General features: G+C 39.3%; 1 protein-coding gene across 1 annotated transcript; it reads left to right on the top strand.

Moving 5' to 3' along the window:
* Window positions 1-12623: 12623 nt before the first annotated feature.
* Window positions 12624-15333, top strand: LOC122281950 ((-)-germacrene D synthase-like). The gene is made up of 7 exons (XM_043093833.1): window positions 12624-12841; window positions 13020-13308; window positions 13550-13922; window positions 13994-14212; window positions 14304-14442; window positions 14550-14798; window positions 14920-15333. The coding sequence occupies exons 1-7, from the start codon at window positions 12716-12718 to the stop codon at window positions 15220-15222; spliced, it is 1698 nt and encodes a 565-aa protein (XP_042949767.1). The 5' UTR covers window positions 12624-12715; the 3' UTR covers window positions 15223-15333.
* The last annotated feature ends 1547 nt before the right edge of the window (window positions 15334-16880 follow it).

Raw genomic sequence — 16880 nt, 5'->3', positions numbered from 1 at the left:
TTGGCCCAAGTCGTACCTCAAGCCCATAGGGTGGATCTACATGATCTATTGTACCCAAATCATACCCTAGGCTTTTAGGGCAACCCAATAAGCCTCAGAGAGGTATTAAGCCCCTTCTAGTTAGCACATAAACTTGTAATTATAGTGTGCCCCTTCGTTATCTGGGTTTTCTGTCATTTGTGTTGCTTTGTCAAATCATCGTTTCACTTTCACACTCTCTTGCACCTCAAAACGTGGATAATTATAGTTTCCTTACACTTTCTTTCCCACTTCTCCTCTTTCAAGTTTGACTCTCTCATTTCTTCTCTCGAGCGCTCTGTTGTCTTTGCATTCTCTTTCTCACCTTCACTGCAAACTTATGGCTTCTAGGAGCAATCTTGCGGCTTCTTCCCGTGAGTCTGGCTCCTCGTGACTCTATAATCCACCTATTTGTCCAAAGGGGTCGCTGCTAACCCAAAAGGGGAAGGGGAGGATGCCCCTTGTTCTATTTTTTAGGGTCATCGATGGTCCTCAACTATTTCTCGTTGCGAATGGGACACTGCGCAGGATAGCTTCAACGTTTCTGATTCAGCGATCCTCAGACTGGCTGACTAGCACCATGGAGCAGTCTATGCAAGAGGTATGGTCATTTTTGTTGCCCTATATATGGTCATGTTTGCAAAGGGACTTTGTTTGCCCTTTGTACGACTTGTTCGTGACATTTTAGAAGTCATGGGTTTTGCCCCAACCAAATTGATACCTAATGCCTGGAGGATTTTAATGGCTTGTTGCGTTCTTTGGCAGTGAGTGTTGGAACCTACGGATGCTGAATACCATGATCTCATTGCTCGTGAGTTCCTCTCTCTTCATGGATTTAGATGCTTGGATGGGAACCCTTGCAGTTTTAGGTCCCACAATAGGATAGTCCAGTTAGAGCACAAATATTCCTATGCCAAGGATTGGTAGAGGAAATTTTTCTTTGTTTTAGGTGAAGGTTGGGAATTTCCTGAGGATGAGACCTTAGACCGCAAATTTTCCATTAAGACTTCTTGGTCTACGGTTCTTGGTGAGTATGGATTTGAGATTATCCTTTCTACTCATTTTGCGTATAGCCTCACGTACAACTAAAGAAACAAATAATGCGATCAAACCACTTTAAATAAGAAGCATGGACAACAAACTGCTTGTGTTCCATTGCATATAGATCTAGTCTACAAAAAGATTTGAGCGCTCAGAAAGTGATATAGGCGGCCTTGATGCGATTTTAAAGAAAGGCTTTGTTCGTCTCAAAGCCGTATTTTTCTTTACTATTTACGATGTTCTTCTTCCGTCCTAAATATTTGTGTTAGTCTCCGACTATAACAATTGAATTCTTTTTAAAAAAAAAAATTAAGAGAAGCCTTCTTGGCATTCTTTGTTTGTTTTCTGACATTTTCAAACGAAAATTCATTACAGAAGTTTCAAACAATTGAAACAAACCGATTAAATTTACAAGAATATATTAGAATTAAATATTGTTTCTAAAGAATTAAGCCACATCATACCATTCTAAATATCCAATAAAACTGACTAAGTAATTACTTGTCCTAGAAAAAGATTAGGATAATTGGTGGTGTGGCTATTGGCAGAGGAACCGACACTGTTGAAAAAAATGAGAGCACTCACTATATATTATAAAACAAGTTTTTCATTGTAAGAATGATTGAAAAAGGAAAACACTATGGACATAAAGGGATCACACACACTGACATGGGAGTGCGTCACATCTTCCCCTATTTTTTTTCCTCTTCCTTTCTCTCCCACCAATTTTTTTTTCTCCCCTTCCCCCCGTGCCGTATCTCCTGCACCGACCATGAAGGCCATCATTGCCCGTCGTGCGCCACGATGCTTAGGGGCATTGCTTTGGGAACAGAAAACATAGGCAGTCCACATGGTGGCTGCTGGTACCCTTGCTGCACCTTGACACGACTGGACTGAGGAGTTAACGGCCACTGCTGTCCCTGTGAAACATCCAATGGCCAAGCGGTCGAGGATTGTCTCCACCGTGGCCAGGCAGTCAAGGATCGTCTTTTGGGAAACAAACAACACCAATGGACCACAAGGTGGTTGTCGATGCCCCTCCCTTGTTGTGCCACGACTAGGCTAGACTTCCATCTCCTGTGCAAGGTGAGGTGCACACAGGAGAGCTCTATTCACAGCCCTTGCGGTTAGGGGGCCGTCATGGCTAGTAGCTACAGTCATAAACCACTAGGCGTCACTGGTGGTCAGTGTGGTGGCTGGTTGAGAGAAGGGAGGAGGGGAGAGCACGGAGAGGGGGAGAAAGAGAGAGATAGAGAGAGAAAAAAGCGACGTGGCACACTGTTAGTTTGCTACATCAATGCGTGAGATCCCTTTGTGTCTCCAGTAACTCTATTTGAAAAAATTAAGGTTATATATATATGTTAATATGGTAATGATATTAAGAATCTCTTTCTATAATTATGTTTTAATTAAATGGAATGTCTGTGTGTGAAAATTAGAATACAAATTAAAAAATATATAATATTTTTAATAAAGTGGCGACTCTAGCACATTTTTTTTAAAGTAAGCTTGATATATTATGTGTAAGGGATACAAAAATACATGAGTAAGGGGTAGAGGAACCCTGGCAAACACCATTTATTAAATAATGTAGAACTATATAAAAAGAAAAAGAAATGAACACTAGAAACAAATAAATGTTTCTTAGTACCCTTCCATGCTAAGAGGGAGTTGTACAAAGTGGCTGTTTTTATACAACCCAAGAGTGTGATAGTAGTTTCATGATTGTAGGCCATGGTGATTGTAGTGACTGCATTTTGTCTTGAAATAGCTGATGGGGAAGTCCACTGCCTCATCTTCATGATCCTGTGGCCAAATAAGATAACTCTTATAATAAAAAACAAGATAAAAAATTCAAACTCCATCGTGTTATACGTCGTTGCAAAACTCCACACTCTCCCAAATGAGCATATGTGATTCTTGCACTGGGGGCAAAAGAAAAGATAGTGGGGCTCATGAGTTGTGGCGGAGAGAGACCGCCAAGGGACCAAAGAGGAGTTGGTGATAGTTGGGCGCCAACGGTTTGAATATTTTACTAAACTCTTTAGATATAAGAGCATCCTAGCAAAATCTAAAAAAATTAGTAAGGAAAACAATAATGAAAGGCATATGATAGAGGCGAAAATAGACGGATTATAATTTATACCAACTCCGATAGATTTTGAAATCTGTGACGGTGCGTAGGGGCCATGCGCCTATCTACTTGTAACCACAACAGTCAGATTTGAAGGATTTGATGGTAGCGAATTTGTTGGTCTGGCACTTGTGATGAGAAAAGCTTATTGAAGGGTTGGTGCATAAGGTTCACGTGTGGATATTATCAAGAAACCGTCACTTCACTCCAAATGATTGGCAGCCTGAAAGCCTTCTCGTATCGTGTATGTGTCTTGGATGATGTCGAAAAATTAGAAATCTGTTTCTTTTGATTTTGGGGGAAATAAAATAATTAAGAAAATAAAATTAACCTTTAAAAAGTTGAATTTGGGAAAGGTGTTCCTCGTATGTAAGGTTACGAAACCGAAGAGAAGAAGACCCTGGAATGGCAGAGAAGCACACCGTGTGGATGCAGGGTATAATCCCGTATATTAGAATTGAAGTTTTCTGTACAGTGCCATGATCTATTTATACACATTTTCTCTATCAAACTAAATCATCTAAAAATAGAAAATACAGTTTATTGAGGAAAATTACACAAATAATAAAAATGAATCTAAGACAAAATAAGCTAACAAGCTATCATTTTTCATATCTGGTATCTTCACTCGAGTAGGAAGTGGAAGCTTGGGCTTGTTTCTGGGCTGCATTATCTTGAACTTGGGCTGGACATATACTATGTAATAGCCACCCGTAAGATGGAGAATAGAGATTCACTATTCTCATTTGGATAAATGAAAATTAAGGAGATGTGCAGGCAAAGCTTTTGTGAACATATCAGCCAACTGAAGTTGAGATGGAATGTGAGAGGTGGTGATGCTGCCATCTTGGATCTTGTCATGAATGAGGTGACAATCTAACTCTATATGCTTTGTTCTTTCGTGAAACACAGGATTTGCAGCGATGTGAAGGGCTGCCTGATTGCCACAATAGAGCAAGGCAGGCTGTGGATGAGATACCCGCAGGTTAGCAAGGAGATATTTGAGCCAAGTGATTTCAGAACAAGTTGTTACCATAGAACGATACTCAGCTTCAGCTGAGGATCGAGATACCACTGATTATTTCTTTGACTTCCAAGAAATGAGAGAATTACCAAGGAAAATACAATATCCTGTTGTAGATCGACGGGTGTTCGGATACGAAGCCTAATCAGAATCACAATATGCTTGAAGTTGTAGCTGGGATGTGGATGATAATAAAATGCCTTGACCAGGAGAATTTTTCAAATATCTTAACACTTTGTGAGCTGTTGAAAAATGAGAGGTGGTGGGATGATCCATGAACTGAGAAAGTACTGGACAGCGTAAGAAATATTTGGCCATGTAATTGTGAGATACAACAACTGGCCAATGAGTCTTCTATATGTACTAGGGTCAGGCAGGGGCTGTCCAAATGATTTGTTCAACTTGAAATTCTATTCAATGGGCAGTTTGAGTGGCTTACAGCCAAGAGTTCCCGAGTCTAAAAGTATATCCAAAGTATACTTTCTTTGGGATAAATGTATCCCTTTTGAGGATCTAGCAACTTCCAAACCAAAAAAATAACGCAAACATGCAAGATCCTTTATTTTAAATTGGGTATGCAAAAAAGTGTTTGAGAGAGTCAATGGAAGTTGAGCAATTGCCAGTCACAATAATGTCATCAACATATACTAATAGGACAGTAAAATCAGTGCCATCAAGCTTAGTAAAGAGACTGTAATATGCTTTTGATTGGTGGAAACCAAAAGCAATGAGGGAAGTAGAGAACTTAGAATACCATTGTCTTGAGGCCTGTTTGGGTGTGACGCCCCCAAATCCCACGTATGGACACGGGGAAATCGAGACGTCTGGATGATGACAACGTGGGTCACCACCCTATCGCCAAGTGCCAAGTGTGTGTATATGCAACAAGTGTACAAAAGAAAATACGCAGTAAATAAACAAAGTTATATAACTAAGTACCAGAATTTTTCTTTGTTTAATATAAAGCCGTTCAAAACATACATAATAAAATATTACAAGCCACAAATATGTTTCAAAACCATCTACAAGGCATAAACTCCAACTCAAAACTCTGGTGGAGCCGCCTCCTCGGACTCAGCCTCCTCCTCCTCCTCGATGTCTGCATCAAAATCTACGGTACCAAAAATGGTGCCGCAGGTAAGTAAAGATCCAAACGCCATAAGATAAAAACATATTAAAACTCAAACAATATGCATGAAAGAATGCAAATGCACATATCCCATAAAATCACATTTTTCCACACACGCAAAAATCCCATTTTGGCCCAAAACATATCCTTTAAACATAACCTCGCCATTATCCCCGATAATGGCCCAAAAATCAGACCGTTAGAGCACTGTAGGTGGGAATCACATGCGGGACTCTACCACTATCCTTGCTCACCACCGTCCCTACGTGTGCACCATAGGCGAGAATCACAGGCAGGATTCTACCACCGTCCCTGCTTACCACCATCCCTACGCGTGCATCGTAGGCGGGAATCACAGGCGGGATTTTACCACCGTCCTTGCTTACCACCATCCCTACACGTGCCTCTGACTCGAACCAGTCAGTCCAACCGTTCACATATACCATTAATCATTTCTCGCTTACAAGCCCAGTTTCCATTTTACAAATACATCTACAAGCATGCAACTACACGAAAACCCAGTTTTCCCTTTTTAAATATGAATATGCGTGCACTATATAATGCAATTATCAAGGCACAAATATCTCCAACAAAAATCAACATCAACCAAACAACTCCGTCCTCAATCCATCCGACCCCCGAACTCCTCGGACTCAGTCCGGAATCAACCAACCAGTCCAATAATTTATTGTAAGAGTAAAATATATTTAAATCTAAAAATATAGTTTTGAAAATACTTACAGTGCTATAAGGTATTTTTTGAAAGCTCACGACGTTGCAAACGACGGAAAAAAAGCAACGTAACAGTGTATTTTACACTGTGGCTGTGGGTTGTAAATTACCCACTTTTGAACGGGAACAAACCAAGACACAAAATTGATAGGGAATGGTTTAGGGATGTTTATGAAGCTAATGGAAGTGAGTTTTGGCCGTGGGTGGCGGTGGAAATTGCGGTGGAAGTGCAAAAAGGGGCTGATCAAAGTTGAGCTCATGGGAGCTGCTCTGGCAATGGATCGGGGCTGAAAATGGGTGGGTTAGGACGGAAAGAGGTAGGGGATGAAGTTGTAGAGAGGTGGTGGTTGGAGGTGGAGCGACGGCGCCGGAAATGGCTCAAAACCGTGCAGCTTAGATGGGCTGTAGGGGGTGATCGGCGACACAGATGGGGCTGAAAATTGGTGGGGTGGTGCACCGGCCGGAGGGGAGTCGGACGGTGGTGGCTGTGTCGGCCACATTTGCCGGCGGCGGCGGTTCTAGGTTGAGGACCGATCGGCGACAGGAGAGAGGAGGGAGAGTTGTGCGTGCGCGGGAAGAAGGAAAAAGAAGAAAAAAAGAAAGAAAGAAGGAAAAGAAGAAAAAGGAAAAAGAAAAAAAGGAAAAAGGGAAAAAGAAAAAAAAGAAAAGAAAAGATGAAAAAAGAAAATGAGGTCCAATTCTCACTTCTGGAATCCAAAAACTGATCCGACGAAAACGATTTTAAAAACCACAAAACGACTAAAATAAATTAAACACCACATCAAATAAAATAAAACCAATTAAAATACAATAATTTAAAATAAAAGAATCAATATATTAATTAAATTAAAAACACTCATTCAGTGAAAATACACGTAAAAACGGGGTATCACATTGAGGCCATAAAGACTCTTGACCAGTTTGCATACCTGATGAGGAGCGCCCTTGTTGTAGCCAGGAGGTTTCTTCATATAAATTTCTTCATCCAAGTCACCATGAAGAAAAGCATTGTGGACGTCAAATTGATGCAGGAACCAACCTTTAACTGCTGCTACAGAAAGCAGCATACGCACTGTGACCAATTTGGTCACTGGAGAAAAAGTTTCAGTGTAGTCTACACCTTCCTTTCGAGTAAAATCCTTGGCAACCAGCCTTGTCTTCTGTCTTTCAATGGAGCCATCAAAATTAAACTAGACTTTGTAAACATATTTACAGTCAATAGGTTGTTTACCAGGAGGCAAGTCAGTGATAACCCAAGTTTTGTTTTGTTCTAAGGCACTTAATTCAAGTTCCATGACTTTACACCAGCCAGGGTGCTTTAAAGCTTGCTTATATGTAGACGGTTTAGAAATGGTAGATATGGAAGTGGAAAAAGCTTTGAAAGAGGGACTAAATTTTTGGTAATTTAAAAAGTGAGTGAGAGAATGAGAAGTGGAGGAATTACCTTGATAAGTCTCAGGCAGCAACTGGTTGGAGTCAGTGAGGGAGGCCTGTTGATAGTGAAAATATTTAAAAAATTGTGGTGCTTTCCTTTGTCTAGAAGACCTTCGAAGAGGAGGCTGGGGAGAAGGGTTAGAATGTGGTATAGTGGTGGGAGAAGGGATTGGTGAAGCTGTGGAGTCAGAAGTGGAAGTTTGAGGAGGTAGGGGAGGAGAATATATGGGAGATGAAGGATTGTTATGAGTGGGAAAAGTTGGAAACTGCCATAGGTCAGGTAAAGCTTTAGTGTAAACTAGATTTGGATTTTCAGCTGAAGATTTTAGGGAATGAAAAGGAAAAATAGACTCATGAAACACAACATCCCTATAAATGAAAATGGTTTTGGTTTCAAGGTCAAGAAGCTTGTAACCTTTGATACCAAAAGGATAGCTTAGAAGAATGCACATGCGACCCCTAGGATCAAATTTTGTTCTACCAGCAGCAATAGTTGATGCAAAACACAAAGATCCAAATATTTTTAAATGAGAGTAAGATGGTGGTGAGTGGAACAATATTTCATATGGGGTTTTGTTTTGTAATAGGGGGTTGGGGGTTCTATTAATGAGGTAGGTGGCTATAAGGACACAATCACTCTAATATGTGAGTGGAAGACCAGCTTGAAACTTTAGAGCCCGAGCCAAATTTAATATATGTTGGTGTTTTCGTTCTACAATGCTATTTTGTTGGGGTGTGGCAACACAAGATTTCTAGTGTATAATGCCTTTGGAGTTGAAGAAATCAATCATATGGAATTCATTTCCATTGTCACTCCTTATAATTTTAATGGCAAAGTTGAACTGATTTTGAACGAGATTAGTGAATGATTCAATACATTTTCTGGTTTCAGATTTATTTTTAAGAAGATAAAGCCATGTGGTTCGGGTGAAGTCATCAACAATGGTTAAGAAAAATCTGGATCCATCATATGCAGTGATAGAACAAGGACCCTAGAGGTCACAATGTATCAATTCAAAAGGATGAGAAGTTTTGTGTTCACTAGTGGGAAAAGGAAGACGATGCAGTTTAGCTAAGGGACAGATGCAACAAGGACCAGAATTAATAGATTTGATGCTATTTTTCACAATAGGATCAGTAATTCAACTAAGACATGGAAAAGAAGGATGACCTAGGTGATAATGCCAAAGGTCATTGACATCATTGATACTAAAAACAGAAGCTGAAAATTTTGACATCCTAGAAGAAAACTGTGAAATTTTAACAGATAAACTGGAAGGGGAGACCGGTTATAATTGAAGATGATATAGGCCATCCCTCACGTTACCCTTCCCAATCGTTGTCTAAGAGGCAAGGTCCTGAATGCAACAAACATCATCAAAGAAAACAAGGCAACAAGTGAGGGAAGCAGTAAGTTTCTTGGTAGAAATCAGGTTAAAATTAAAAAAGGGAACACAAAGTACCTCAGTCAAACAAATAGAATTATTAAATTGAACAGTGCCCAAATGTGTGGTTGGAACATCAGCTCCATTAGGTAGTTTGACAGAGTGTGAAATGTGTTTGGTGATGGAAGTGAGCAAGGAGGGGCAGCAGACCATGTGGTTTGTTGCACCCGTGTCGATTATCCATGTAAAGTGTGATACAGTTGATGTGGTGTGTGTGTGAGCGGATAAACAAAGAGAAATACCATGAGAAATACCATTGAAATTAGAGGCGGATGGAATGGTGGAATTGAACTGAATCTAGTTAGCTGAATGCTGAGCAGCAATGGAAGCATCCCTTGGCTGAAGAAGAGCCATTAGTTGTTGATATTGTGCCTTAGTTAAACTAACTTTTTCATCACTGTGTGTCTCAAGGTGGGTGGAAGGAGGAGTGGTGGATTGGATAGTGAGGGCAGCAGATGGTGGAGATTTGTTGAAAAACTTATGGCCGGGTGGATAACCATGTAGTTTGTAGCACTTTTCAATAGTGTGGCCACTCATATGGTAGTGACTACAAACAGGGGCTTCGACATTCCCAAATTTGAAACAAGATTCAAGAGTATGGCCAGTAATTTTGCAGTGAGTGCAATATGGCCTGTCTTTCCTCGTGTTGGGTCGGGAGGAGTTGAACATTTTTGGTGATGGAAAGGGTCGGTTAATGGCGAAGGCCATGGTGTCTGGGGATGGGTTATGTTGGATGAGGGAATGCTGACGTTCTTGTTGCTGGATCAGAGAAAAAATTCTAGTAACAGAGGGCAGTGGGTCTAACAACATGATTTGATCATGAACATTGGAGTAAATATCATGTAAACCCATTAAAAATTGAAAAACACAGTCTCTTTGATATCTGTCAACAAGAGTCTTCATAGTACCACAAGTACAAACAGGAGTGGGATCGTAGATGGAAAGCTCATCACATAGGGTTTTGAGTTTTCCATAGTAAACACTCACCGAATCATTTTCCTGGAGAATGTCGGCAAGGGATTTCTTGAGCTAGAAGATGCGGGGTGCGTTTTGTTGGAAAAAATGATCTTGCAAGTTAGACCAGATTTCATAGGCATCATCCACAAAGGCGACACTCGACTTGATAGAGGCACTGATGGAATTTTGTAACCACGGCACCACCATGTTATTACAGCGTTCCCATAGGTCGATAAGAGGGTCATCGGGATTTTTGGGTTTAGGGATTTCGTTTGTGATGAACCCTAATTTGTTCTTGGCACGTAGGGCACGGCGCATAGCCCTTGACCAAGTAGGGTAATTATCAACAGTAAGGAGGTCGGTGACAAGCATCACGGCTGGATTATCATCGTGATCAAGTCGAAATGGGTTATTCGGGTCGTTGAGGTTCAAATACTGGTTGGGATGAAGAGTGTTTGGGGAACGGGGTGGATGAATAGAGGAAGCAACGGAGCAGGTTGGGGAAGAATCAGATGAACTGTCAGCATGGTCATCCATGGAGATGCTTCCCTGGCTCACGATACCATGTAAGGTAACGAAACCGAAGAGAAGAAGAGTCTGGAATGGCAGAGAAGCACACTATGTGGATGCAGGGTATAATCCCATATATTAGAATTGAAGTTTTCTGTACAGTGCCATGATCTATTTATACACATTTTCTCTAACAAACTAAATCATCTAAAAATAGAAAATATAGTTTATTAAGGAAAATTACACAAATAATAAAAATGCATCTAAGACAAAATAAGCTAACAAGCTATCCTTTTTCATATTTGGTATCTTCACTCGAGTAGGAAGTGGAAGCTTGGGCTTGTTTCTAGGCTTGTTTCTCGGCTGCATTATCTTGAACTTGGGCTGGACGTATACTATGTAATATCGAATTCCGTACTATTTCGGTTCCTCCGACTTGGTTGAGTTATTGAAAGGAGGCAAACAACATATCCTCTTCAGAGACGGCATCTGATCTGAAATAATTAAATGAGAAGTAATTAATTAAGAGATGACTGGCGATCCCATTTCATCCAAATATATTAATAGTACAGGACATTATATCGAGATTACTCTTAAAACATGCATGAGCGCTCAGAATGATTAATGTAAGTGGCCGCCAAACTACAAAGCATGGAAACTAATTCCATTTCGGTTCAAACTTTGGGAAGCTCTGTCCCGAAGATTTGTAATTATGTGTATGTATAAATATATATATATATATTATTGAGAAATGATATTTATAATTATGGATTGTACAAGCATAGTGCAATGGTTTTGAAAATAAAAAGTAAATATAGAATCTACATAAAAAAATTAATTTTTTTAATAGTAGATTTTACTATTTTTCAAAGTAATTGCGTGACGCTTGCACACTCTACGACTGTACATATCATTATTCATATTTATTTGTTTGTCCGGTTAACTATTTTTTAATGACATTTATTAATTAATGACATTTGCGATTTGTGTGTATATATATATAGAGAAATATTTTAGTTATAAAAGAATTAAACAAAAATAAATTTACAAACTGATGTGATTTGATGCAATGCTTTATATTGTAAAATTACTTTTATTGTAAAATAAATCTAACGAATTACATAAAATTATATCAATTTGTATATTTATTTTTATGTGATCTCTTTGTTTATATATAATATATATACACATTAATGTGGTTTGCGGAGAAGGTGTATTGGTTAATTCGTAGCTCCCTCGGGCGGCCTAATATATATATACACATTAATGTGGTTTGCGGAGAAGGTGTGTTGGGAATTCGTAGCTCCTCGGCCGGCCTTAGGCGTTGGGCATGCATAGTCTGTGCGGCCATAAAGCGTAGGTTTATTGGGTAATTCGTAGATCCCTTGACCGGCCTAAGCGTTGGGCATGCGTAGTCTGTGCGGCCATAAAGCGTGTATGTATGTATATTATGTTCAGTTCTTCTATGTATGTATAATATCTAATATTTAATTTATAAGAAAATTTTAATTTTAAATTATTTTAATAAGTATATTCTGTTCAACTCAATAAAATTAAATTTTTTCATGTAAACGTAAGATATTTCCATACAATTTTTTGTAAATGTATCGAGTAAAAAAATTATGGCTTCAGCTATATATATATATATATAGCTAGCAGAGACCACAGAAGTATTTCCGACATTACAATTGCCAACAAATTAGTCTATTCTTATAATAAATTAAAAATTGAAAAAAACAAAAAGACATATAAAGGGAATTTTAGAGAAAGGAAAGGGTAGGAATATGACTCTAAAATATGCACATTAAATATATTCATTCATATATTTTTACTTTTTTATTTCTTATTTTTTATTTTTTTAATAATTAAGAAAGTGATTATTAATGAATTTTTATTTTATTTATTTATTTATTTAATAGTTAAGGATGTTTAAAAAATATTTAAAGAAAAGAAAAAAAAAAAAACTCATTTAGTGTTCATATTTAGAGTGACATGTGATATGCAAAGTAGCTAGCATTGTCCTTTTAACCAAAGCCCAGTTCCACTTCCACCCAACAGAGACGGAGGAAACTTTCCCAGACGCGCTATTAATATATATATAGCTAGCCGCCGGGCACACCTATCCGGATGTAACATCAATGGCGCAACAAATTTTTTCCCTTTCTAACTAATAATGCCTATATAATCCCATACCCCATCTAAAAAGCTTTCACCAACAGCCAGCTTCGGGTGCTTTGCATAGCCTGATCCAAAACCTCAAGCTTTGATCTTTCATTGTAGTGAGGGAAAACATGTCCATCCTAGTCTCAGGAGCTGATCTTCCCCAAAACAGCAAACCCAGTGTTGTGCGGAGGACTGCAAATTTTCCCCCCAGCGTTTGGGGAGACCGTTTCATCAACTACACCTCCGATGACGAGGTACGTACGTACGTACTTATACAATTTCACTCTCTCTTTTAACTATAAAATTTGAATTTGTTTACATTAATGATTGAGTACTGCTAATTAATCAATTAATTATTAGTTTATTTGGACTTTATAACTAGCTTAATTCCATGATTATCACGGCCTCATGCAGTTTTGCTAGCTTGTGCAGGAAACCCATGCTCGTAGAGTACGTGAAGTTGAAGAACTGATCAAAGAAGTGAGAAGAGAACTGTTAGCCTCCGCGTGTCAGCCTTCGCAACAGCTGAACCTAATTGATGCACTTCAGCGCCTAGGCGTGGCGTATCACTTAGATAGAGAGATCCAAGAAGCGCTAGAACATATGCATGCTGGCTATTATGACAATAAGGCTGATGGTAGTGGAGATGACGATAATGATCTGTACAATGTTGCCCTTCGTTTTCGACTACTACGTCAACAAGGACTTCCTGTTTCATGTGGTATGCTTTCGATTTGGCATGCAGTCACGCCCCATATATATTTCTTTGGATTACGAATTTAATTTATTCTCTACAAGTGATGAGCTAGGCACGCGCGCGGGGACTTCTTTATTTGAGATTTTTTTAAGTGCATTTATTGCATTAAGTTATACTCTTGCAACAGCCTCATTATTTAAACTTGATTATATATATATATATATATATTTATATATATTTGTTTCGCGTCTTGGTGTCGAAGCAGATGTGTTTAACAAGTTTAAAGATGAAAAGGATAACTTCAAGGAAAGTCTGAGCACCAACATTCCGGGCATCCTAGCCTTGTATGAAGCTACGCATCTTAGGGTGCACGGGGAAGACATCCTTGATGAGGCCCTCGCTTTCACCACCACTCAACTCAAGTCCGCTGCATCCCATTTAAGCAATCCATTAGCAGCACAAGTTAATCATGCCCTAAAGCAACCCCTGCACAAGGGCATACCAAGGCTTGAGGCCAGACACTTCATTTCTGTCTACCAAGATGACACTTCACATAAAAAAGCTTTCCTGAAGCTTGCAATACTAGATTTCAATTTGGTGCAGTCGTTGCACAAACAGGAACTTGCTGAAATCACCAGGTAATTAATACTTTAAGTCAACTAACAATACGTCAACTATGCACTGCTAATACCATTTGGTTAACTTGTAGATGGTGGAAAGATTTAGACTTTGCAACGAAACTACCTTTTGCAAGAGACAGGGTTGTGGAGTGTTTTTTATGGATTGTGGCAGTCGATTTTGAGCCCCGGCACTCGCCTGAAAGAAAAATACTAACGAAAATTATTGCCATGGCGTCCATCATAGATGATATTTATGATGCATATGGCACTCTTGAAGAACTTGAGATCTTTACAGAAACAATTGAGAGGTTTGATAGCGATAATTATTATTGATATTGCTTTTATGATTATAATGTATGGTAGCAAACTTGTTAACTTCAATTTTTACCTGATTTTCAGGTGGGAAATTAGCACAATAGATCAACTTCCACAGTATATGCAAATATGTTATGGGGCACTCTTGGACATTTTCGAAGAAATTGAGCAGGAGCTGGCAAAACAAGGAAGACCATACCTTGTAATCTATGCCAAAAAAGCTGTACGTAAGACACAGAAAGTTCTATTATTTTTGCTCTCCTAGAACTGGTTGCTTGCCTCGTACGCGTTTATTGTATGCATGTTAATGATCCTTTTGAGGCATATCAGATGAAAATATTGGTCCGGGCCTACTTCAACGAAGCCAAATCTTTCAACATGAAACAAATCCCAACGATGGAAGAGTACATGGAAGTCGCAATACCTAGCTCCGGTTACCCAATGCTCATAGCCGTCTCATTTGTTTTCATGGGTGAAATAGTTACCAAGGAGGCCTTTGAATGGATCTTCAGCAACCCAAAGGTTATAACAGCATCAGCAGTAATTGCGAGGCTCATGGATGACAGTGGGTCACATAAGGTATTAATATATATAGCTGACTAAATTGAAGCTAGTAATTAATTTGTGGAACAAAATCGACATTATATATATAGCTGACTATGTTTTTTCTACCTCTATGGGAAACTATATATGAATGAAGTTTGAGCAAGAGAGAGGGCATGCTGCCTCGGCTGTTGAATGCTACATGAACCAATATGGGGTCTCAGAAACACAACTGGCATATGAAGAACTGAACAGGCAAGTTTCTAATGCATGGAAAGACATCAATGAGGAATTTACAAGGACTAATGCTATGCCGATGCCTCTCCTTATGTGTGTTTTAAATCTTTCACGAGCAATAGATGTCATCTACAAGAACGGGGATGGATATACCCGTGTAGGGAAAGAGATGAGGGAGAACGTTGCAGCCGTGCTTATTCATCCGGTGCCAACAACATTATGAGTGTTGGGTTACTGGTAGTACTTCATCTATAATATCATGCCAGTACTGGTATTGATATGGTTTCATATAATAACTTAGATTTACTATATAATAAAATAGCTTTACAATCTAGTGTACAAGTTTTATCTATGTCAGTTTGTAGGTTTGAAAGAAAATAAATGATGCTCTCACATGGGACGGTATGTACCCGGAGAGCCACTTAATTTGTAATAAATATCAAGATACATAACTCAGAATCACCAAAGAGTGTACCCAAGCAGCGTGACAAGCAGACACAATGCATAAATTGCTAATATGCATACTGGACAGGAACCGTAGATAGAAAATACTCTAGATGATTCTTATTCTTCTCTACAGTTTTTTTGTAACAAACTATTATTCCATTTATCATGTATATAAGGACAGCACTATTCAATAACAAATAGGAAAGAATTCTTTACATTTCTGTTTCTCTTACATGGCATCAGAGCCTCTCGACTAAACGTCAGATCCATGGCTTCCTCTTCTTTCCCACCCATCCCTTCCTCCACTCATCTTGTCACTACCAAACTCTCCTCTGATAACTTTTTACTATGGAAAGTGCAAATCACTGCCTACCTTACTGGTCAGGATCTTTTTTCTTTCGTTGATGGTTCCTCTCCTCCTCCACCCAAATTTCTTGAAGATTCAATACCCAATCCGGCTTTTCAAAAATGGCGTAGAACTGATCAACTTGTTCTTAGTATTCTCTTCTCCTCCATTTCTGAATCCATTCTCAACCATGTCTTATCCTCTACTTCGGCTCATCAACTCTGGTCCTCTATTTCCTCCATGTTTTCTTCTCATTCCCAGGCCAAAGACTTTCAAGTTAGATTTCAACTTACAAACCTCAAACGAGGTGATCAAAATATTTCCGATTACTTTGGTAAGGTCAGATTTCTTGCTGATACTCTTGCTAACTCTGGTTCTCCTCTCTCAGACAAAGACTTGATCACTTTTGTTCTCAATGGACTAGGCCCCTCGTATGAGTCTTTCGTCACTTCCATTACTACCAGATCGGCCCCACTTTCCTTCTATGAGCTTTACCAACTTCTTCTAATCCATGAAACCCGACTTGATCAAACCAAATCCGCCTCCATTCTCTTTGACCCATCTGTCAATTTTTCTTCTGTAACCCGAGATCAACGTGGTCGTGGTTACTCACGAGGCGGTCGACATGGACGTAGCCGTGGTTATTATTCCCACAATGGCCGTTCTGGTCGATCTCCCCCTGCTTCAAATTCATCACAGAGGTACAATACGCACCGCCCAGTTTGCCAAGTATGCAATAAGGCTGGTCACGTTGCCTTACAATGTCACCAGTGCTTCAACCACTCATATCAATATGAAGCCCCGAAAAGTTTCTCTGCAAACTACTCTGCTCAAACTCCATCATCTGACTCGGTTTGGTATCCTGATTCAGCAGCAACCCATCATATCACTAATGACTTTTCTAACTTGAATGTGTCTTCTGAAGCATATGCAGGAGGTGAGACAATTAAAGTGGGCAACGGCACTGGTCTTCCAATACAGTCTTTCGGTGACTCTTCCATTACTCTTAATGCTTCCGTTTTTCATCTACGCAATCTCCTACATGTTCCTTCCATCACTAAAAACCTTGTTTCCGTACTTCAATTCTG

The sequence above is a fragment of the Carya illinoinensis genome, chromosome 11 (genome assembly GCF_018687715.1).
Source record: "Carya illinoinensis cultivar Pawnee chromosome 11, C.illinoinensisPawnee_v1, whole genome shotgun sequence".
NCBI lineage: Eukaryota > Viridiplantae > Streptophyta > Magnoliopsida > Fagales > Juglandaceae > Carya > Carya illinoinensis.
Note: the sequence above shows the minus strand (reverse complement) of the source record. Positions and strands in the feature narration are given on the sequence as shown.